This window comes from Xyrauchen texanus, chromosome 16 (assembly GCF_025860055.1).
Source record: "Xyrauchen texanus isolate HMW12.3.18 chromosome 16, RBS_HiC_50CHRs, whole genome shotgun sequence".
NCBI lineage: Eukaryota > Metazoa > Chordata > Actinopteri > Cypriniformes > Catostomidae > Xyrauchen > Xyrauchen texanus.
In genome coordinates this window covers 15871669-15894842 of record NC_068291.1, presented here as the reverse complement: position 1 = coordinate 15894842, position 23174 = coordinate 15871669, and the positions used below count along the sequence as shown (strand labels likewise).

General features: G+C 40.5%; 1 protein-coding gene across 1 annotated transcript in view; it reads left to right on the top strand.

Moving 5' to 3' along the window:
• The window catches only part of LOC127657027 (pleckstrin homology domain-containing family H member 1-like), a 72493-nt gene that overhangs the window by 38719 nt on the left and 10600 nt on the right, over positions 1-23174 (top strand). Inside the window, exons 9-19 of the mRNA XM_052145666.1 lie at positions 5276-5354; positions 8096-8187; positions 8698-8845; positions 9984-10120; positions 12504-12614; positions 12729-12815; positions 14904-15062; positions 16352-16432; positions 20021-20200; positions 20729-20840; positions 21071-21183. Of these exons, the coding sequence (XP_052001626.1) occupies positions 5276-5354; positions 8096-8187; positions 8698-8845; positions 9984-10120; positions 12504-12614; positions 12729-12815; positions 14904-15062; positions 16352-16432; positions 20021-20200; positions 20729-20840; positions 21071-21183 (1299 nt within the window). The remainder of the gene's footprint in view (positions 1-5275; positions 5355-8095; positions 8188-8697; positions 8846-9983; positions 10121-12503; positions 12615-12728; positions 12816-14903; positions 15063-16351; positions 16433-20020; positions 20201-20728; positions 20841-21070; positions 21184-23174) is intronic.

The window sequence follows — 23174 nt, the reverse complement described above, 5'->3', positions numbered from 1 at the left end:
TGGCTGCACCGGACCATTCGACTCGGTTACGCAATTCAGTTTGCCAGGTCTCCGTCCCCCTTCCTGGGCGTACATTTTCCCGCAGTACACGGCCAACATGCCCACTCCCTGCATGAAGAAATCGCCTCCCTTCTATTAAAGGACGCGTTAGAGCCTGTCCCTCCAACCGAAACGAAGGGTTTCTACAGCCCTTACTTCGTTGTACCCAAGAAAGGCGTCGGCTTACGACCGATCTTGGACCTGCAAGTTTTCAATCGGACCTTGTCCAAACTCCCGTTCAAAATGCTCACCCAGAAACAAATTCTATCTGGCGTCCGGCATCTAGATTGGTTCGCAGCGGTAGACCTGAAGGACGTGTACTTCCACGTCTCAATTCGCCCTCGACATCGCCCCTTCCTAAGGTTCGCGTTCGACGGCCAGGCGTATCAGTACAAAGTCCTCCCCTTCGGCCTGTTTCTGTCCCCTCGTGTCTTCACGAAAGTCGCAGAGGCAGCTCTTGCCCCGCTCCGAGAAGCCGACATACTCAATTACCTCGACGACTGGCTCATACTGGCCCACTCCCGAGAGTTCGCACAACATAAAAGTTACCTCTGCCTGCCACCAAACCTTCAAACCCTGGACAGACCTCTGCTTCCTAAGGGCAGGAGTACCCTTGCAGCAGGTGTCCCGACGCGTTCTGGTCACAACCGATGCCTCCAAATTGGGTTGGGGCGCCGTATGCAATGGGCGCACAGCCGCAGGCCGGTGGAACCGAGGCCTGCTGCGCTGGCACATCAACTGCCTAGAGCTGCTGGCTGTTTTTCTGGCCCTGCAGAAGTTTCTCCCGTTAATTCGGAACAAACACGTCCTAGTCAGGACAGACAGCACCATGGTCGTAGCCTACATAAACCGCCAAGGCAGAGTACGCTCCCTCCACATGTCACAGCTCGCCCGTCGTCTCCTCCTTTGGAGTCAGCAGCAACTGGAGTCACTGCGCGCCACTCACATCCCCGGCAACCTCAATGTGACAGCAGACGCTGTCAAGACAAAGCTTGCCTGGCGGAGAGTGGAGGCTCCACCCCCAGTCAGTCCAGCTGATTTGGGACCGGTTCGGCAAGGCACAGGTAGACCTGTTTGCCTCCCAAGAAACCTCCCACTGCCCGCTCTGGTATGCCCGGACAGAGGCTCCCCTCGGGGCAGATGCGTTGGCACACAGCTGGCCTGCCGGGGCTGCGCAAGTACGCATTCCACCCAGTGAGCCTTCTTGCACAGGTGCTATGCAAGGTCAGGGAGGACGAGGAGCAAGTCATTCTGGTAGCCCCTTACTGGCCTACCCGGACTTGGTTTTCGGACCTCACGCTCCTCACGACAGCCCCTCCCTGGCGAATTCCCCTGAGGAAGGACCTTCCTTCTCAGGGACGGGGCACGCTCTGGCACCCGCACCCAGACCTCTGGAACCTCTACGTCTGGCCCTTGGACGGGATGCGGAAGATCTAGCCGGCCTACCACCGACCATCATAGATACAATCAATCAAGCCAGAGCCCCCTCTACCAGGCATCTCTACGCTCTAAAGTGGCGTCTGTTCACGGACTGGTGTTCTTCCCGAGCCGAAGACCCGCAGAAGTGCGCAGTTAGGTCAGTGCTCGTGTTTCTTCAGGAGAGGCTGGAGAGGAGGCTGTCCCCCTCCACCCTCAAGGTGTATGTCGCCGCTATCGCGGCCCACGACACTGTAGACTTTATCTTTATTATGAAAGATTTATTTGTACTAATCTACGGGTCTCGCAATTGCCCCATGGAGATAAATAAAGTTTTTGAAATGACATGAAATGAAGTAGACGGCAAGTCTCTTGGTAAGCACGACTTAATCGTCAGGTTCCTAAAAGCTGCCCGGAGGATAACTCCCTCCCGGCCTAACCTGTTCCCCTCCTGGGATCTCTCGGTCGTCCTTACGGGACTCCAGAGACCCCCCGTTCGAGCCGCTTGACTCAGCTGGACTCAGGGCCCTCTCTCTCAAGACTGCCCCGCTGATCGCGCTCGCTTCCATCAAGAGGGTCGGGGACATGCATGCGTTCTCTGTTAGCGACGCTTGCCTGGAGTTCGGTCCGGCAGATACTTTCGTGATCCTAGGACCGCGACCGGGCTATGTGCCCAAGGTTCCTACCACGCCCTTCCGGGATCAGGTAGTGAACCTGCAAGCGCTGCCCCGGGAGGAGGCAGACCCAGCCCTTTCAATGCTGTGTCCAGTACGTGCTTTACGTATTTATCTGGACCGCACACAGAGCACCAGACGCTCTGAGCAGCTCTTCGTCTGCTTTGGGGGACAGCAGAAAGGGAATGCTGTCTCCAAGCAGAGACTCGCCCACTGGGTTGTCGACGCCATTTCCCTGGCTTAACACACCCAGGCCGTGCCCCCCCCTTGCGGGTCCGAGCTCACTCCACCAGGAGTGTTGCGTCCTCATGGGCACTGGCTAGGGGCACTGCCCTAGCAGACATTTGTAGAGCAGCGGGCTGGGCAACACCTAACACTTTTGCGAGATTCTACAATCTCCGAGTTGAGTCAGTATCGTCCCGTGTTTTCTCAGGTACCGAGCCCGTAGAACTCGGTGGCACGCCCACGATCTGACCGGGTGAATCGCTTGCACCTAGCGCCCTTCCCCCTAACCAGGGGAAACAGTGCGCCTTCATTCCCAGGAGATCTCAGGCGAGCTGACTCCCGTGTTTCCCTTAGGCAGTCATGGCTGCCTCGGCTGCCGTGCTGTATGTTCCCCCCTCTATGAGGCTGGATCCACCACCGCACCAACTTTTCCACATAGGCCCTAAGTCAGGCCTCTGATGGTTTTGCCACTTAAACTTGCCTCCCCTCTCGGGTAGGCGTGGCCTCCGCAGGGTCTTCTCCGCCCTGAATAAGGGCTAAGACCCCCTTCCCTCAATGCGTGTAAGGGCCCCGGCCTTAGTTGCTCTATGCGAGAAACATAGAGAGAAAAGAGGCCCGGCCAGGCTTGGCCCGTTCCCAGGTTGGCGGCCAGCACCTTGTTCCCCTCCAGGGTAACGATAAGGAATCCTGATGGCTTAAATGGGGCATTGGGGAAGGGTACGTGCAGCTTGATACAGTTGGTCGTCCTGCACGTAAGAATACCTGCTCGCTCCTGTATCAGCAGTTCACGTACACAGCTCAGCGCATGGCACTTTTATAAGTGGACCCCTAGTGTCACTTCTCTGACACAACGTGGACAGAGCAACAGAAGGGGGACGTCTAGGTTATGTATGTAACCTCCGTTCCCTGATGGAGGGAACGAGACGTTGTGTCTCCCCTGCCACGTCGCTGAGCCGAGCCACTGTTGTGGCCGGACCATTTCCGGCTCCTCAGAAAACTCCTGAATGAACTCCCGTATTTGCGCCGCTTAAATGCCCGTATGTCTGGGGGCGGGACATGCAAATACTGGTTGCCAACTCTCATTGGCCTTTTTTCATAGTCCAGAGGTGAATATCGGCGCTCAAGAGAGACCCCTAGTGTCGCTTCTCTGACACAACGTCTCGTTCCCTCCATCAGGGAACGGAGGTTACATACGTAACCTAGACGTTTTCTGTTTTGATAATTTATTAACAATTTTGCACTGCACATTTTATTGTAATCTGTAAAAACATCAAACTGATCAAATAGCCATGTGTCATATGTCGTTGAAAAGCTCTCAAAGAGTATAATACAAAGCCTTTTTGATTTACTCACAGATAAAAAAAATACATAATAATATGTATTTGACCTACATGTTAAATGTAAACAAGTGTTGCTTATATGCCGAGTTTTTGATTATAACTTCGCAAAATAAATGGAGCATAAAATATCACATAATAAATGGAACATAGTGTATCACATATCATTACTTAGAGGAGGCGATTATCATTAAAACGAGCCCACACACAATGTAATCGACTGCACAGATCATGTCACATGAAGCACAATGTGCACACAACATATAATGTGCTATCTGGCTAAAGACATGTTAGCTTTCCTGGATCAGATGACTTCATCGGAAATGATGTAGTACGTTGTCCAGAATCATGGAATGCTAAACCAATCGTATTAGGATTCAGATCACTGCAACCAGCGGTGGAAGTCATTCAAATATGGGCAGAGAGGATTGTTCACTCTAATTACATGTGGCCACAGGGAGATGGCACATAGTACATGACACAGACTCAGTGATAACTCAAATGACACAGAATGGATCTGAATGATATCTCGTCACTCATGCCTGCATGCCTTGGAGAGAGAGCATACTTTTATTCATTCTTGTATTCGCATGTGTAATTAGTTCTTATGTACAATTATAATGTTTTATTGGTATGGAGAGGCTTTTGGGCACTTTGAGACTTTTTTGGACACAAAGAAAAAATATTTTTCAACACAAAACTTTACTCCGTTACAGGTGACATGATTGGGAACAAAACAAAAGCAGTTTTTCAGAGATACATGAATGAGAGTCTCAGAATTGATCATAGTCTATATCATTAAAAAATGTGAAAAAGTTTTCTTTAATATGATACCAAACACTTGACCCTTCTTGTGTATATTTTGTTGAGGTACGTGCCTTTAATTTTGGGTATGCCACTGAAACAGGAAATTTTAAAAATACCTTCAGAGCTTAAAGGGTTAAGGGGCGGTCACACTAAGTTCTGAGCACAAAATGTTTTTTGGGACAATGCAACAGACTAGGATATGATGTCACGTGGGAAGGCTTCTGATATAAGTTGATAATAAATCACAAATACATCATTTAAAATGTTAAAATGCGTATTTGTATTCTTTGAATTGATCCAAGAGGTCCGTATGGGACGTTTCAATCTTCTATTGGTCACATGTCCTTTCATCATACAGATTCGCAGGACAGAGTTCGCCAAACTAGAACTCTTGTATGCAGCAAAGTACAACATTTCTTCACACAAGCTTGTGTTTCTGGTCTCCTCTGCGTTCTGGTGCGTTTGAATAGTCAATGGAGCACAAAGTGTAGTGTGGCTGCCACTTTAGGGGTGTGAGGATTTTAGCAGATTGCCTCCTAGTAAACAACCTAAAGCAGCCACCTTGAAATGCCCTAGCAACCACTGAGAACACCCTAGCAACCACACAGCAACATGTTAAAAACTACTCAGAACACATTAGCAACCCCATAGCAAAGACATGGTAACCACTCACAGCACCCTAGATGATGCACGGCACACACCACTCACATTGTCTTTAGAAATTGTAAAAACCTTGTTTGACTTAAGTGTTTGCATGCATCTATGTTCGTCTTTTAGGAAAGTCATATCTATGCAGTAGCTAAATCAGGAATGAGAGTTTCAGAGGCCTGTATTGGAGCCAAGACTATTGGGAGAGGTATGTCAGTGATTTACAAACACACACACAACTTTATCACTAACCAGTGACAACCAGTCTGTCACTAACAACTTGCTGGCAGTTATTGCTAATCATTCGTATAGTGCCATACGAACAGTTGCTCTTAGATCTGTCAATTAGAGGTTAGGTTTTGTTTGATGTCAGTTCCTCTTACCTAAAGGGAACACACCTGTGCAGATGTGACCTCCAATCATTGAAGCTTTTAAGAGGCTTTTAGAGTAGGACTTTTTAATCAGCCGTGATGAAAGGAAGAAACCGGTGTGTAATTATTTCACCCAGTATTCTGCCGGTCTCCACCTCAAACCTGCAACATAAAGAATGCAACTGTGCTATATGCTGCAGTAAGATATAATGTGCACATGAGGTCAATTTGTTTTTATATGATCTGATTGTACCAATAAAACTTTTTTTTTTGATAGACAAAGAATTTAGTACATTTGTGTATGTCGATATATCCATATACGTGTATATATCAGTGGTCAGGGCTTCACGTGAGACTGATAGAAATAATAAAACGCAGTGTAACAAGGTTAAGGTTGGGAAAGGAGGAGGGAACTGGCTCAGCCGTCAAAATAATGTTTAATGAAAACCAAAAGACGCAAAACATAAACACGGCAGCTGCGTGTGGCTCTCTCTCTCCCGAACTTCTCTCTTCCTTTGGCCTCGCCTGCTGGTAGGCTTTTCCCTGCCTCTCTTGGGCTGGAGAGGGGGATGAGGGGAGGGAAAAACAAAACAACAAAAAATAAAAGAGGAGAGGGAAAGGGCAAGGCAGAGTGACAGTGAGAGAGAGAGTTATTGTTTTTGAAACTTTCATGCCAGTAAAGCCCATTGAATTGAAAATTGAATTGAATTGAGAGAGAGAGAGAGAGAGAGAGAGAGAGAGAGAGAGAGAGAGAGAGAGAGAGAGAGAAAACGTGATCACCGGTTCCCAGACATGCCGTTGCCTGGTCCTCGATCACTCCTCCACCACCTGGCAGATGACAACCGTTCCTCCCCAGGCAGACTGGAGCCAGTCCTCCGACCCCTGGAGGATGGAATGCCCCTCTGCGTTTTGGTGGCCGGTAGGGAACTCCTCCGCCCCTGGCAGCGGCTCCACTGCTCCAGGTGGTCGGCAGCGAGCCCCTCCTCCCCTCGTGGACTGCGGCCGTTCCTCCGCTGGCAGCAACTTCTCCATCCCCTGGTGGATGGCAACAGCTGCTCCTTTGGGTGGATGGCAGTGACGAGGACTCCATGGCAGCGCATCCCTCCTCCTTCCTGGGCTTCGGCACCAATGTAACAAGGTTGAGATGGGAAAGGAGGAGGCGGGAACCAGCTGAACAATCAAAGTCATATTTTAATAGGAACTTAAAGACACAAAAATATAAATGCACACATGGCAGCTGCATGTAGCTCTCTCTCTCTCTCCCTAACTGCCGCATTCACTGCACTTATCCCTCTCCTCAGCTGATTAGCCCGTTTGGGGGCTGGGCCTGCATAGTCACGGCCCGGCCCCACCCTCTTCCTCGTCACACGCAGTTTTTCACTGACAGCTGCACGTGTCTTTAGATGAAAAGTTTGTCTAGAAAATGAGAAAAAATGACACCAAAGGTGCTGCCGCTGCATGAAATTTTGTTTGAGCCACCTTAAAAGCAAATTTAATGACATTCATCCCACGCTTCAAACATGCCTCCCATCCAGTGTTGGCACACGCAGTCTGAAACACGCAAATGCATGTGAGTATTGAAGTCATCCCTGTCCCTTCATTTGTGCTCCTTTGCTCATTCTGGTTTCTCTTGATGTCGAGTGGATTTTTTAAATACACATCAAAATCCTTTTTTAAAATTTGGTTCAAATGATGTTTGATATCAGGAAATAAACTAGCCATATTTTCCTTCAGACATTTTATATGTTCTTTATAGAGATTACTAAAAACACAAAGAGCCTAATTAAGGGTTTTATATATGGATTTTTTTAATTTACATGTTTTTTTTAACTTTTTGCATTGCTTTGATATGTTAAGTTTCTTATGGAATGTTATAACAATAATCATAATAATAATTACAACAACAATAATAATAATAACAATAAAGAAGAAAATTGATGCACATCATCAGACTGAAATGTGGCATTTATTTTAATATTTTTACTTTGACTATGCTTGTCAAGTTCAAAATAAATACGTTTTTATTTATATAGTATTTAATTCACTGACTGGATTACTCAAAATTACACATTATGACATGGCTTAATATATAATAACATTTTATTGATTTTTCAGAACAATGTAACTTTATCGTGATATATATAGTTATCATGATATAAAATTACTCATATTGTGATATAGGATTTAGGTCATATCGCCCACCTCTACTACAGTATAGTGGAGAGAGATAGACTGTTGAAAATTGTTTATTTTGTAAACAGCCGAACTCTTACGTTCTGAACTGTGTACAGAACCGGATTAAGCCATATTTAGCTGCATTGTGTATGAAGCCTCACTGAGCTGTTCCAGGGGTTATTTAAATGTTAAGATATATTGAGGCTTGAAAATTTGCAATGAGCAAATTAAAAATGAACAAATTAAATTTACAAACAACATATTTGGCTGTTGCACTGGCCTCTTAAAACAGATTGGCTTTTTGAAATGATATTAAAAGGCCCACGCAGACTTCATTAAATATTTACAGCTTAGCGAAGTTTTTGTGAGTTGGAAATGTGTTTCTCCATGTGTGTTTCTCCAGTTTCAATCCAACCTCAGCACTCTGCTGCCGGCCCCTTCACCCACCTCATTTATAAGAACATCAGTGTGCCGGTGTACTCCACACTTAAAGGGGTAAGATTACACCATCACGACAACTCCATAAACCTATCCTCATGTTATCAGTGTCAGACATAGTGAAGTTAAAGTGTAAGCACAACAGTGCTTCATGCCATTCTGACTGTGACTCAAAACCTAATGCGCTTCCTACATAAATTTGGGCCATTATAGGCACACTCCTGACACAAATGCTCTATCAAAATGTGCTTTTCAAAATTCTGCGTTCTAACCAATTTTGGGTTGATTACTTTTGAGTCAAAATTTTGAACAGAATCTTTTAAATTATACTTTTTGGGTTATTTGTTTGGATTAGTTATCACATGTTTTGATTAAAATATAATTTTAACTGTATTAAATACCAAAATAAGGAAACATAAAATTAAACAATTTATTTGTCAGTCCCTGAGCGAGCCCCCGCCCTACCCCCGTTTTTAGGTAAAGTTATTGTTATTTGGTTAAAGGGAATAAATACGTTTATTTATTCAGCTTTGTCATCTTTCCCATCATGTTCATGTGCTCTTGTAGAAGGCGACTCAGATCAGCAGTGTTCCTCTCCCAGATGATGACTCTGGCTCAGAGGACGATAGCAGCTCATTGGCCAGCCTGCACACATCCACACTGGGGCCAGATAAGAAGGGCAGTACCCCTGGCAGCCCCCGTGCTGTCAAAAGAGGTGAGGACACCTGTCAAACAACCTGCTCCTTCAAAATCTGTTCATTTAAAGGGTTAGTTCACCCCAAAATGAAAATGTTCACATGTATTTTGAATGTATGAACAAGATTTGAGAACTTTGGTAGAAGGCAACGGAAAGGAATAGTTCACCCAAAATGATAATTCTCTCATCATTTACTCACCATTATGTTGACTTTCTTTCTTCTGCAGCACACAAACTAAGATAATTTGATAGGGATATGATGTGAATACGTATATCCATACAATGTAAGTCAATGGTCAATGGGTATCAACACTCCAAAATGAACATAAAGACAGTATAAATGTTATCCATATGACTTGAGTAGTATAATCCATGTCTTTTGAAGTTATATCTTCCAGACATGATCATGTTCTGTGCATGAGTCAAGCATGAGTAATCGAGTAAAGTGTAATCGAGCTTCAAATCATGATCACGCCAAAAGACTGCAGATAGTAAGATTTATAGTAAAAATGTTTGGTCCCTTCTCACCCAAAACTGATAGTATCACTTCAAAAGACATTCTGATTACCTTCATGCTGCCTTTATGTCTTTTTTGGAGTTGGAAGTGTTGTACCCCATTGACTTGCATTAAATATGCATTATTAAAATATCTTTGTTTGTGTTCAGCAGAAGAAACAAAGTCATTTGAGTTTGAGACAGCATAAGGGTGAGTAAATAATGAGACAATTATCTTTTGGGTGAACCATCCCTTTAAATTTTGGTCTGTTCTTCAGACAAAACTATTGTATTGCATTAGAAGACCCAGATGGACTACATTTAAGGTACCTACTCCGTCATTTTGGAGTATATAATAAAATTGTAAGTGCCATTGTTGTGGATTGGTTAAGTTCTTGTGGAAAAGATGTGTTTTCAGCTGTTTCTTGAATGTTGAGATGGTTTCATCAGATCGGGTGGAGGTTGGAAGCTCATTCCACCGCAGAGGAACAGAGAAAGTCAAGATAGAATTTTCATTTTTGGGTGAACTTTACTATTTCCTGTCAATATCCAAAGAATAAAAATGTGTATTAAGGAACTGCCTTTTTAAAAGGAACATTTTGTTTATGTTCTAAAAATCTGATTATCAACAGTTGGAAATGTTTGGATATTTGTCCCACAGGTGTGTCCATGTCCTCTATCAGTTCTGAGAGTGACTATGCAATACCTCCTGATGCGTATTCTCTGGACAGTGACTGCTCTGAGCCCGAGCACAAGGTTCAGCGCACATCGTCCTACTCTTGTGAGAGTGTCGGGCCGGTACATTTCCAAATTCCTTTTCCTCTGGCTCAACTGACCCATTTCTATATATGCTTTGCCCCCTAAAATGTATTTGGACTCTTAAGTCACACTTACAAATTTATAAATGATATTGCATTAAAAATGCTTTAAAACCAAGTGGCATCGCCTAAAGATAGCTAGACCCAGTCTCAGACCTAACTTAATTTCAGTCTTGACAAGTCTCTGAAATATTTAGCATGTTAATGTGGGTATGCCATATTGATAGGATATTGGTCTTCGTGCACTAGATCTGCTACATTGCTGCTGCAGAGCTAGTACAGAGTACTGCTAAAACATATACAGACATGCTGAGTTAACCAAGAGATCTTCCTTATATAGATAGAACAACCTCCATGTTTTTAACTTTGGAGAGAGCGTAACGGTCAACTAGCATTTTACAACAGTAAGTCACCAGTTGCAGATACCATACAAATGAATAGCCTTTAACTGACACCTACCTGTTGCCAAATTTTCTGTCTTCTTTTATAATACAGCCATTGTATCATAGTAAACTCTACACATAGTTAATTCCAAAAGGATTGTTACATGTAAAACTTGTTGAAGATTAGTGGATAGGTGGTCAATTCATTAAGTGATGAGCTGTTTCCTCACAAAAGCTGTTTATTCAGTGTAATGCTGCTGCACTGTTAGACATAAATACAATCCCCATGTAGAAGATCTAGACCAGTGGAGCTGGGGAGGTGGAGGGTTTCAGAGAAAACTCTCACTGTGCTCTGCAGTGAAAACTGCTTACATGCAAACTGAGCAAATGTAAATCTTAGCCAAAGAGAGTGTCCGCAAGTTATTTGGCTATCCGATTACACATCAAAGGACCTATCAGCTCACACCATGCAGAGTTTCATGCCTGAACTTAGGGTGCGTCTCGATCAGCTCTCTAGTTCAGTAGTCAGGGCACTATTCAGGGAGTTGGCCATTTCTAGGGCCTTCTCAAACGCAAAATCATTCCACTGCACTGAAACGCTCCCTAAAACTTCCTAGAATGCACTGTATGAACCAGGGAGCTTCACTGCACCTTATCATAAATGTCGTCATGTCTTCTGAAGTCCTTCAAGTCAATATTAGATGAGCACAAGTGTAAAACTATGCAGTGAAAGCCTTATTTTCTCTTTAAAAGAGATGTTGTTTGTAGTGTCTTTCATCCATAATGACCATAAAAGGGAAACAATCTTTTAAATATTACAGTTGTTTGAGGTTGGTTAATACACGCCTTAATATTTACATTTCTTTATTTATGTCATTGATCTTTCATAATAAAACAGTGAGTCTGTGTATCTACCACAAAAATGCATGACAGTGTCATACATACAGCAATATTGTTGATTAATTCAAGCTACATTTTTAAAAGCACAACCTCATACTCGTGTCGCAGGTGAATCATATGAGTAATGAGTGTCCCAATGTTGAGTGGATGAACACCCTTGCCAGTGCCCGAATTTGTGTTTTTGTTTGATATACTGATTCATGACATAGGGAGCTAGGGAGCTCATTGAGACACAGTCATTTTTTGCAATTGCGATAACATTTTCAATAAGGTTAACATTAGTTAATGCATTAGGTATCGTGACCAAACAATTAACACTACATTTTTTACAGCATTTATTAATTTTTGTATATGTTATTTAAAAAAAATACAATTGTTCATTGTTAGTTCATGTTTGTTCATAGTGCATTAACTAATGTTAACATATACATTTTTCAAAATAAAAAAGTGTTAGTATATGTTGAAATAACATTAACTAAGATTAATAAATGCAGTAGAAGAATCGTTCATTGATGGTTCATGTTAACCAATGTTGTTAACTAATGTTAACAAATGAAACCTTATTGTAGTGTTACCACAATTACTTTTAACCAACTTGTCCCAAGATCATTATTAGTGTATGTATGTGAAGTAATTTGCCCTAGAGTTAACACTAGTGTTCTAGCAAAGATACCACAATGGCAGTTCATCATATGGACGCGTTCCAGGAATGTGTGACAATTAAAGTGCCTAAATACTTTTTTGTCTTAATTGTGAAAGGTTTTACTTAAAATGCTTGCTTGTGCTATCTTTCCTAATAATAAAAGACACTTGGTGTGATATTCTGTAATCTATTGCAAAGATATTTGTATATTTTAAGTGTGGCTTAAATGTCCAACAGTTTTTGGGGCCACTATATATATATATATATATATATATATATATATATATATATATATATATAGATAGATAGATAGATAGATAGATAGATAGATAGATAGATAGATAGATAGATATATCAAGACAATCCTGTCTTATATTTAGTCTTGTTACATGAATTGACTGTGGTAAATGTTTAGGTTTGTGTGCCTTTCTTTCTAGGAAACACTGGAGAAAGCTGGTTACTTGATGAAGATGGGCAGTCAGGTGAAGGCATGGAAGAGGCGGTGGTTTATTCTGAGAAATGGGGAGATTTTATACTATAAATCTCCGGTGAGCATACCTTGGCACGGGTCTCTGTGGCAGTGCTTGAGACTGTTAGACAGTGTGATGGAAGGAAGTTTAGAGTTACATGACTGATGATATCGGCCATTGTTCTGCTTTTAGAGTGACGTGATCCGGAAACCTCAGGGCCAAATGGAGCTGAACTCCTCATGTCAGATCGCCCGTGGAGAGGGAGCTCAGACATTCCAGGTGAAAGACAAATACAGATACACAAAAACAGTCAGCCCAGGGTCTTCTGAAACAGCCTGATATGGGTACCAGATGATTTTTGCTTGTGTTTCGAGGGGGTATTTAGACCCACAAGTACTCTCATTATTGGATTTGCAGAGTAATACTAGTTATAATGGGGAATTATGTATAATTTCCCCCAATCTTTAATCAGTGTAATCATCTCTATTACAGTTTGGGAGGGATTGCATATCATAATCTTAAAATGTCTTATAGAATTTACTCTAGGTCATCTGGACATGATTTACTATTACCCTGCTTGTATTAAAAAGCACATTCTGATTACTTTAACTGTTCATACCCTGCATCCATTCCAGTAGACATCACTTTTTTCTCATGGTTTTCCACAATGGCCTGGATGACTGAAAATCATCATAGACAATATCAAATGATCATATAAAACAGTGATTCCCAACCTGAGGTACGCGTACCCTAGCGGGTATGTAAGCAGGTGCCAGGGGGTAATCAATAAGTATTGGATTTTGCTTTGTTTAACCTATAAAAAATGTATAAAGTAGAAATAATAGGGATTATGGCTGCATAAAAATATAGATTTCTCGATTGATCACGATATTCATTTGAAAGAATTCGATATCTATTAATACAATCTCAAGATCGATCTTTTAATAAGTGATGTTCAGCATAGAGATCTTTTCACTTCATGTTAAGAGCAAAAGTTTGGTTTGACTCGTTTTGTTCTATGTGTGTCCAAAGACGAGATCTATGCAATCCATTTGTCATTGATAATGTCTCTTTTAGGCTATGTCCACATTAATACATTTGAAAACTGCATTTTCATTTTCAAAACGATCTCTGTCCACAATGCCGTTTTCAAGACTTTCCCAAAAGTTCCTTGTCTACACTGAAATGTATGAAAACTCTTAAATCGCCTTACTGCACATGCAAAAAAATTGCCATTCCATGTACGGTCTGAAACTCAATTGTCCTCATGTTCTGCCACCAGACAGCAATTCCGAGTAAACTTCTCTCCGCTTTGAAGGAATGCAATGTGAAGGTTATACAAAATAACATTTATCTTAAACAATGCTATCTAAGTGAATAGCAGGCACAACAATGACGCTACAACAAAAGCCGACATCTTGATTGTTTTGGGTTGAATGGATCACATGACTGCGTCATATGCCAACAAATACATTATCATTTTCAGATATCCCCGTTTCCGCTGTCCACACTGCAACACTAAGACGTCATTTTCAAATGTATCCACTTCAGAGAGAATTTTATAAAAGTGTCTCTCTGTGGACGGAAGGCCAAAACGTAGAGAAAAAGATGCGTTTTCAAACTAAAAAGTATTAGTGTGCATGTGGCCATCCTTTCTGTTCTCTACAGACAGTTGTTGATCAAAATAAAATAAAAAAAAACATTTAATTCTAATCAAGAAGCCGATGTGCGACTTTACTATTGTTATATGCGCTCATCCACCAAAACTAAACTCTGAACAGCTAGTAGTCTTATAGAGACAATGGCATTTTAGCACTTGTTCTACATATCAAGAGTACAAATTATGCATTTACATTTATGCATTTGGCAGATACTTTTATCCAAAGCGACTTACAGTGCACTTATTACAGGGACAGTCCCCCTGGAGCAACCTGGAGTTAAGTGCCTTGCTCAAGGACACAATGGTGGTGGCTGTGGGGATCGATCCAACAACCTTCTGATTACCAGTCATGTGCTTTAGCCCACTATGCCACCACCACTCTAAAGCATATAAATTGTGAGTTTCATGGCTTATATGGCCGAGATAAGTTTGTGTGGTAATTGATGAATAAACATCATAACCGGCAACTTCCTCTGTTAATTTTGTATATCAGGGACGTTACAATATTAATGGTATGTCAAATTATATTTAACCTTTTGTAGATATTTTGTTGTTTGCGTCCAAGGCAATTGTGGCGAAAAAGGTTGGGAAACACTGATGTAAAATATCAAAACCTCATTTAATAGACATAAAATTCAAAGTTAGAATTATATATTGCACATTTTTGGCTAAAGTTCTGATTTAATTTTTGTGTTTGTGTGGTGTAGTTAATAACAGAGAAGAAGACCTTTTACCTAGCTGCAGACTCTCCCAATATCCTGGAGGACTGGATCAGAGTTCTACAGAATGTTCTGAAGGTACAGGCCAGTGGACCTGTTTCCATGGATAAGGAAGCCAAACCCACAGTGCGAGGCTGGCTAACTAAGGTCAGAGCTCACAAGAGTGTTGTTTAGAGTGTGAGAGTTTACTGTAAGCCTCAAAATCACCTTGACAACCCTGTTTACACTATGAGTGAATATTTGCTACAAATATTTGCTGCGAAAAACAAATGTCAAAAAATAACTAAATAAAAAATACAGACCAATAATATATGATATCAAGGATCATGTCTAGTCCTGCTACTTTAAACTCCTGTCCAATTAAAATTTTTTCAAATTTTTGCGGAAAAGATTTTAGCGCATCAAAATAAAGGGAAACAGTAATGGAAACAGAAATTATCGCAAAAATTTCACAAGTGTTGACATAATATTTTTCAGTTTAACTCTAGAGCATAAACTCTATGTCGATACTTCAAATGTTGCAAAAACATTTTGGGAAACACTTTTTGTCGAGAAAATTGGCATTAACGCAAAAATGTAGTGTCACATGACAGAATTTACCCCAATCGTTAGCCTGTGTTATAATGATGATGGTATAGATCCTTGAAAGCCAATTTATTGTAATATAAATACATATAGATCCGATGCTGCATTCATGAATCTTCAAGGGGTGCTAACACAAATATCTCGTATCATGCACATCGACAAGTAAATTTTTACGCATTTTCACTTTGTCGATAACAAAACAGCATGAAAAGAGGATGGAAACAAGGCTATTGAGGGGGACATGTCCTCCCCCAATATTCTGTGTAGTAGATCTTGAAAATGTATATCATCGGTGGCACTAATGCCCTAAATGCTATTTTACCAACCAACATTAACACCAAAAGAACCATTTCTCCTTTTTTTTTTTTTTTTGGTCAGTTTAAAAAAACTGGTTAAGATTTACTAGTAATGTTTGGCTTGCTGCTTCACCTCTGCAGTTTATGATCATTGGCAGACCAACTGGAAGCTTAATTGCACCATTTCAGTAAATTTCCTTTCCATTCGGCCTAACAAATTTAAATTTTGTCCTCAGTGTGAATAGTTTCACATTTTGCTATTCACTGTTCCGTTTCCCAGTTGGTGTGAATGGGTCTTTACATTAGCCATCAACTGAAACGTAAAAGTTCCCTAATTGATCTACTCAATATGAAGCAATATGAATGGTGATTCTACATCATGCATCTGGGTGCTGGGTGATAGTGAGGATTGCTGGGTGAGATTCCTGGATGGCTGGTACATGCTAGGACAGAGCTGAGGTCAGCAGATCTAGAATGTATCTGAGGAGGAGTCCCTGTTAACAGCTTCTGTGTGTGTGTGTGTGTGTGTGTGCCGTATCTTTCTATTTATCACAGGTGAAACATGGTCATTCAAAGCTTGTGTGGTGTGCTATGATTGGGAAAGTGTTCTACTATTACCGGAACCAGGATGACAAGGTATGTTACTTTTAGTTGCCTAATGCCAAGCGCACACTACATGACTTGCAGTCGGTGCCCTGTGTCTCAAAGTCTTGTTTTCCATCGTGCTGGTGTGCACACTACACGATTGATCACAGTCTGGGTGTATCAACTACATAACCATTTGTGCCCGATTGAGGCTATTTGTACCTGGTATTAATATGTGTTTTGGGTGGTCTGATCTCAAGTGTACAAGCAAGAAACATCACCTTACACCTGGTTGTCTCATTTGACCACTTGTGCTCGGATTTCAAGGGGAGTCTATGATTTCTTGAGGACATACTCAGTTATTACATGTGTGTACTGTATAATACACAACTTAATTATACACAAACATGATGTTTGGAGCAGAATTCAGAGTTATTTTAACTGCAGTTCAGTTCCTGTAACTGAGCTTCTAATGTGCGTGCTGCTCATATTTTCGTCCCTGCATTTTGATATCGGATATCTGTACACTGAAGAATTTCATGAAGTTCTTGTGCATGGTCAATGTTCATGCATTTGCACTTTTCTGATTGTAAAGTTATTTCCCTTTAAATCCGCACGTATCCGGCAATGTTCGGCAATACTCTTTGTTTTATTAGGCTGCGCTCCGCTACGATGGCACTATGAGGTGTTTAATTACAGCAAAAAACTGTCCTCAAGTAAAAGTACAATTATTTAAAAAAAATATTAACTAAAAACAGTAAAAGTACTAACATAAATAATTACTTGAGTAAGAGTAAGTATCCAATTAAAAGAGTACTCAAGTAGTGAGTAACTCTGCATAATATACGTTAACTCCCCTATATTCCATTACATAATACACATTGAACATGTATTATAGAATTATTATTAATGGAAATTCTTTCATCATTCACCATCATGTTGTTCCAAACCCATATGGCTTTCTTCCATGTAACACAATAAGGAGATATAAGACAGAATGTTTGCCAGAGTCACTATTTACTTTCAATTAACATTTTTTTTTAACCATATTTTGAAAGTGAATGGTGACCGAGACTGTTAGTCAGTAACATTCTGTCTAACATATTTTGTGTTCCACATAATACAAAGCCTCACACGGGTTTGGAACAAAATGTAGGTAGAGAAATTATGACAGAATATTAAATTATGTCTGAGCTATCTCTTTAAAGACACCCAAACAAAATATACTCACCCTCATACCATACCAGATGTGTATGACTTCCTTTTTTCTGCATAACACAAATTCTGATTTTTTAAAAGATTATTTTAGCTCAGTAGGCCAAAGTTTTGATGCTCCAAAAAAGCACATAAAGGCAGCATAGATTAATCCATAAGACTCCAGTGGTTAAATCCATGTCTTCAGAAGTGATATGATAGGTGTGGGTGAGAAAATAGATCAATATTTGTCATTTTTTGCTAGACAGCATGGGGAGATATGCAGAAAAGAATGTGAATCACCAAATACACTAGAAGAAGAATGTGAAAATGATCTGTTTCTCATCCACACCTATCACATCGCTTCTGAACATACTGATTTAACCACTGGAGTCTTATGGATTATTTTTATGCTGACATATGTTTGTTTGTTTAGCTTTATAATGTTGCCACCCATTCACTTTTGACCTACAGAGCTGAGAAATTGTTCTATAAATCTTCATTTAAGTTAAGCAGAAGAAAGTTATACACATCTGGGGTGGCACGAGGGTGAGTAAATAATGAGAATGGTCATTTTTGGGTGAACTATACTTTTAAGGGCTCTTGTCAGATCTCGATGAATTTGTCAATAAGAAGAGAGGTTCGGAAACATTTCTAGTAATTATTACAGTGAAAATGTGAAACTGTCCCACAAGGACATTATATATAATGCTGAAATATGGTGCATTCTTTTGCTATTTCATAGCTTTTAAAGTCCTGCGTGGATCTATATTTCAGTGTAGTTACAGTTTTCAGTGTCATAAGTATTTAGATCTTAAGAAGTTAGTTCTGTACAGCAGTACTGCCGCTCTCTAAATGCAGAGCATATAGCCTACGTAGGGCACCAACCCTGATCGTGCAACACTCGCTGTGTCTGAAACCACCCCATATCCACTATATAGTGCACTATTTCGAATTTTCGCTATTTTGTAGGAGTGTCTGAATTCTGAGTGAGCCGCTCGTTCCCTACTTTTGTTCACTCATTCTTACAATGCACTCTAATTTCAAGTGGACATTTCAAGTACACTCGATGATGGTTAATTTCCCACAATTCACCACAGGGAAGACGTATGAGCTACGAGTTTACTACTTCCTTCACTCCTGCAATGTTTTATTTCATGCTGAATGTAGTAAATTACTTTTTGACAAATCATTACTGGATTAAAATAAAATAACATATAGAGAGGCAAAACATACAGATACATTTTAAAATGTACTCTTTAATTGATTAAATGAGTTTACTCTTTATATTAACACACAGTATATATTAAAAATGACAAACAGAATGAAGATTTAGCGTATTAATACATTATTTAATAAGAATAACAAATAAGGCCCAAATATTTAACATTTTCATATGTGATGTTTCTGCACCAGCCCCAGAACTCCGACACTCTTGTCCAAATTCACTCATTTTGTTCACTTACTGCTGAGATATAGTGCACTAACTGCCATATACTATATAGGAAATAGTGAATGAATGAACGATTGCGGACACAGCCACTCTCGTCGCGACGATTGTCTCGAGCCAGCACATCTTACACATGCACTCCCCGCTGTGCACGCGCAGATATGCTGTCTGTTCGAGCTCCAGTTGTCGATCACGTGAATGGCAGCGATTAACTTGGATGTTTGTATGGATACAGTTAACTGTATACAGTTAATCCACCTGAAGTAGCTGCCAAAGCTTCCAGTACCCCCACGAGGGCACGGAGTAAATGCATAAATACAGCTTATGACATGCGGGACAAAGCACACTGATATATTGCTGCACTAATTTAAAAATATACGCTTAAAAACTGATGTCATAAGAGCCCAGTTACAGAATCACCCTGAAAATGACCATCTCATTACACAGAAAAGCCTGCATTAGAATTAGTGACAAAACTTACCTCGACATGCTGCCTGAAGATGGATCTGTGAATTTAATCTTGAAATATCAGCTTGTCTTGGTGTAAAATGAAGGCATTGCATGACGAACCTATTATGTTTTTACTGTGTGGAGCGAAGAAAGTTTTTCACTTTGAAGAGTTTGATGCTGCTGCTCTGATAACTTGAGTGACAGTCTCATCACTCAAGTGGGAGCGTCTCATCGCGCACAGCTGTGAACTTCCGCTCTCATAAAACTCCCATTCAGTAATCTCTCAATAAATTACACATAAATTCAAATGAAACCCAGTAATGTAACGACAGTAATGCCACTCATTGTAAAGAAGTAAAAGTACAAAAAAATCATTTGAAATTTACTTGAGTGTGAGTAAAAAGTACCCACTTTTAAACCTACTCTAAAAGTAAAATTTTCCCTAAAATGTTACTCAAGTAAATGTAACGGAGTAAATGTAACTAGTTACTAGCCACCTTTGATGGTGCTATTGTGTATTGATATGAAATATGTGTTTGTGGCAGTTCCCACTGGGTCAGCTACGAGTTCGGGAAGCACGGGTGGAAGAAGTGGACAGGTCATGTGACTCCGATGAGGATTATGAAGCAGGTGGGCGGGGCTTCCTCTCCTCTCACTTTACATTAGTAGTCCACCCCAAAGAGCAAAGCCCCACCTACCTGCTTGTTGGCACCAAACAAGAAAAGGTACCACAAAACACGAACTTTGGTTAGCATTTACCCAAGCACTACTTTCTTATGTTTGGTTATGGAATGGTATGTCCAATGAATTTACCAAAAAATCAGATTTGAAAAATCTGTTGGAATTTTGTTAGTGGTGACGGAAACACCAGCCATGAAAATGTTAACTCGTTTAAGCTAATGTGTTCATGTGTTATATACGATGTTAAAATTCTTTACCAGTAAGTAAGCCATTTGTACATTAATAATTAATAATAATAATAATTATTATTATTATTTTGAGCTGCCCATTTTACCAGCATCAGTTGACACACATTGGCTTGACCAGTGGTGTGAGTTTTGGGTGGCACTTTATGTTTGTGCAACCAATGGAAGACAGATAGTTTGAAAACTGTGATTATTTTTCTAATTCTGTTTGGTGACACTAGTCATGCAGAAATTACACACTTCAGCTTTTAGCATTAGTATAATTGGCACTGTGTAGAAATGTGTAAATCTAGATACAAACTCAATTTCTTACTGTCGTTCTTGCAGGACACATGGTTGTACCACTTGACTGTTGCGGCGGGCAGTTGTGCCAGCCTCAGGGTTGGCACAGAGTATGAGCAGCTGATTGGCAAGCTGCTGGATGTAGATGGAGACCCAGGTTAGAGGTTACTTTTAAATATCTTTCAATCACATTCCTCTAAACTGTACAAATGTTTGGTGTAAAGTTGGTGTTAAATGACATACTGGATGGATTTACAGTTATATGGTTTTAAATTGAGGATTTAATGACACCATCTAGACCCCAGACATTTTGTATGACCAAGCCTGATTGCAGCGGTTGCATTGTTTTAATTTGTTTTCGAATCTGTTGTGTGTTTGTGTGTGTAGACTCTACTATGTGGAAACGTGAAGTGCTGTGCTTCAGTAAGGAGGGTCTTCGTTCCCCCCTTACCACTCTCCCCTCTGAAGCACTTCAAACAGAGGCTCTCAAACTCTTTAAGGTGAACGCCTCCCCTTCCATCTATGTCCTCTTTTACTCTTTCACTGTCTGCCTAATTCACATTCACAATAGCTCTAGTCTTTATGTCTTTGTTTTTCTTGCATAAAGAGCCTCTCCATTTCTCAAATACTTCTAACTTCTCCTCATCCTCCTCTCTGGAGGGTTGATGGTGTCGTCCTGTCCCTGTGTGTGAGAGAGCTACTGTGTCTCCCACAGCAGGATCAAAGGCAGAGATGGGAGGCCTTGTGCTCATTATAGCAGAGCAGATAACAAGCTGGATTTGGCTCTCATTGAGGCGAACCTCTCTTCTGCAGTGTAGCCATGTCTGCGAAGCTACTTTGAAAATCTAGCTTTCCAATCTAAAAGTTACTCATAATTTATAATAGTAGTTCACTGATGAATCTAATAACTCTTTGAATAAATTTAAGGTTTTATAATGCATATGACAAGTTAGTAGTAAGTTTGGTCTGGGTGCCCATGTTCTGCAGAGCAAGTACAAAGACTACTGTAAGAAAATGCACAGACATGCTGTGTCAAACAAGTAAGGGATGATACTACTGCGGCACAATTAGACATACATAAGACATGCTGCTTCAAGCTTCTAGGGCTGCACAATTAATCGAATAAATAATCGAGATTACAATTACAGCTGATACAATTATCTAATTGTGAAATTTGTCAATTATAGCAGTCCATGTAGATCTATTTATGTTCTGGTAACATTTTCGATTTAATTTTGTATTTAATGTCTATTATTGCAGTGGTTGAGCATTGCAACCAATCAGAGACATGTTTATTGCTCGCTTCTGTGTATAATTTATTCAAAATGTCAATAACAGCTTTGTTTTAAAAGGTATTGATTTGAGAAAAATACATTTTAAAAGTAACAAAACAGAAAACAAACAAACATGTTTGATGAAAAGCAGCAGTGTTCAGTAAACAAACTTCAAGTATCCAGGCCGATGGGTGTCAGTATTGAGTCCAAAACCATGGGACAGATGAGACGAATAAGAGCAAGCTAAAATCTTACTTAGTGCACCTTTAATGTAAATTGTTCATATCAAAATTAATCGCAACTACAAAATCAAAGGAAATAATTAACAGAAAGTTTAGATTTTTGTCAGAATTATACAGCCTTGCATACTGCTGCTGCTGATTAGACATACATACAATCCCCAAGAAACAGATTTAGACAAGTAGTGCTGGGGAGGAGGAGGGTTTCAAAGAGAAAACTCTCATAACACTTTGCAGTGAAACCGGCTGTCTGCAAACAACTAATGCAATTTAAATGCTAGACAAAGAAGGAGTATGCAAGTTGATTGACTAACAGATTACATGCTAGAGGACCTATCAAATGCATCACGGAAGACGATTGGGTAACAGTTCCTTTGAACATTTAATCTATCAGTTTGCACCATGTAGAGTTTCATGACTGGACTTATAATAATTTAAACTACAGGAAAGTAGTGAGTTACACTTCAAGCTTCCGAGGCCAGTTGTGTTTCAATTAATGTGTTTAATGCTGGACGAAGCCGAGCTACAAACAGAAACTAGGTCTGTTATTCCAACTTTGTCAAAATCTGACTGGTACTATTTCAGTCGGACAAAGGCATTTACATGACATTATAAATATACCAGTTATTGTTTTATTCCGACTGAAATCGAACTTTTAAAGTGTATGTAAACGAGTGTGGTGGCAAGTTTTCCACTGGGAAAATTTTTAATTATTCTATTTAAGTATGGTGACAATGTAAACTTACCTAAATACAACTAATAATAAAAACAAAAAAAAAAACAGAACAAATATTTTTAACTAAATATTTATTTAGCGACAAAAAGTAGACCCTAACCCTAAATGTCGAATGACTTTGGGAAATGTCTTCCAATGCTACACACAACTTGATGGAAAGCTTAGTTACTGGAAAAAAGCTAGCTATGTCCATTACTAGAAAACAAGTGAGTTGCTGTCATACTACTGAAAAATGTTAACTT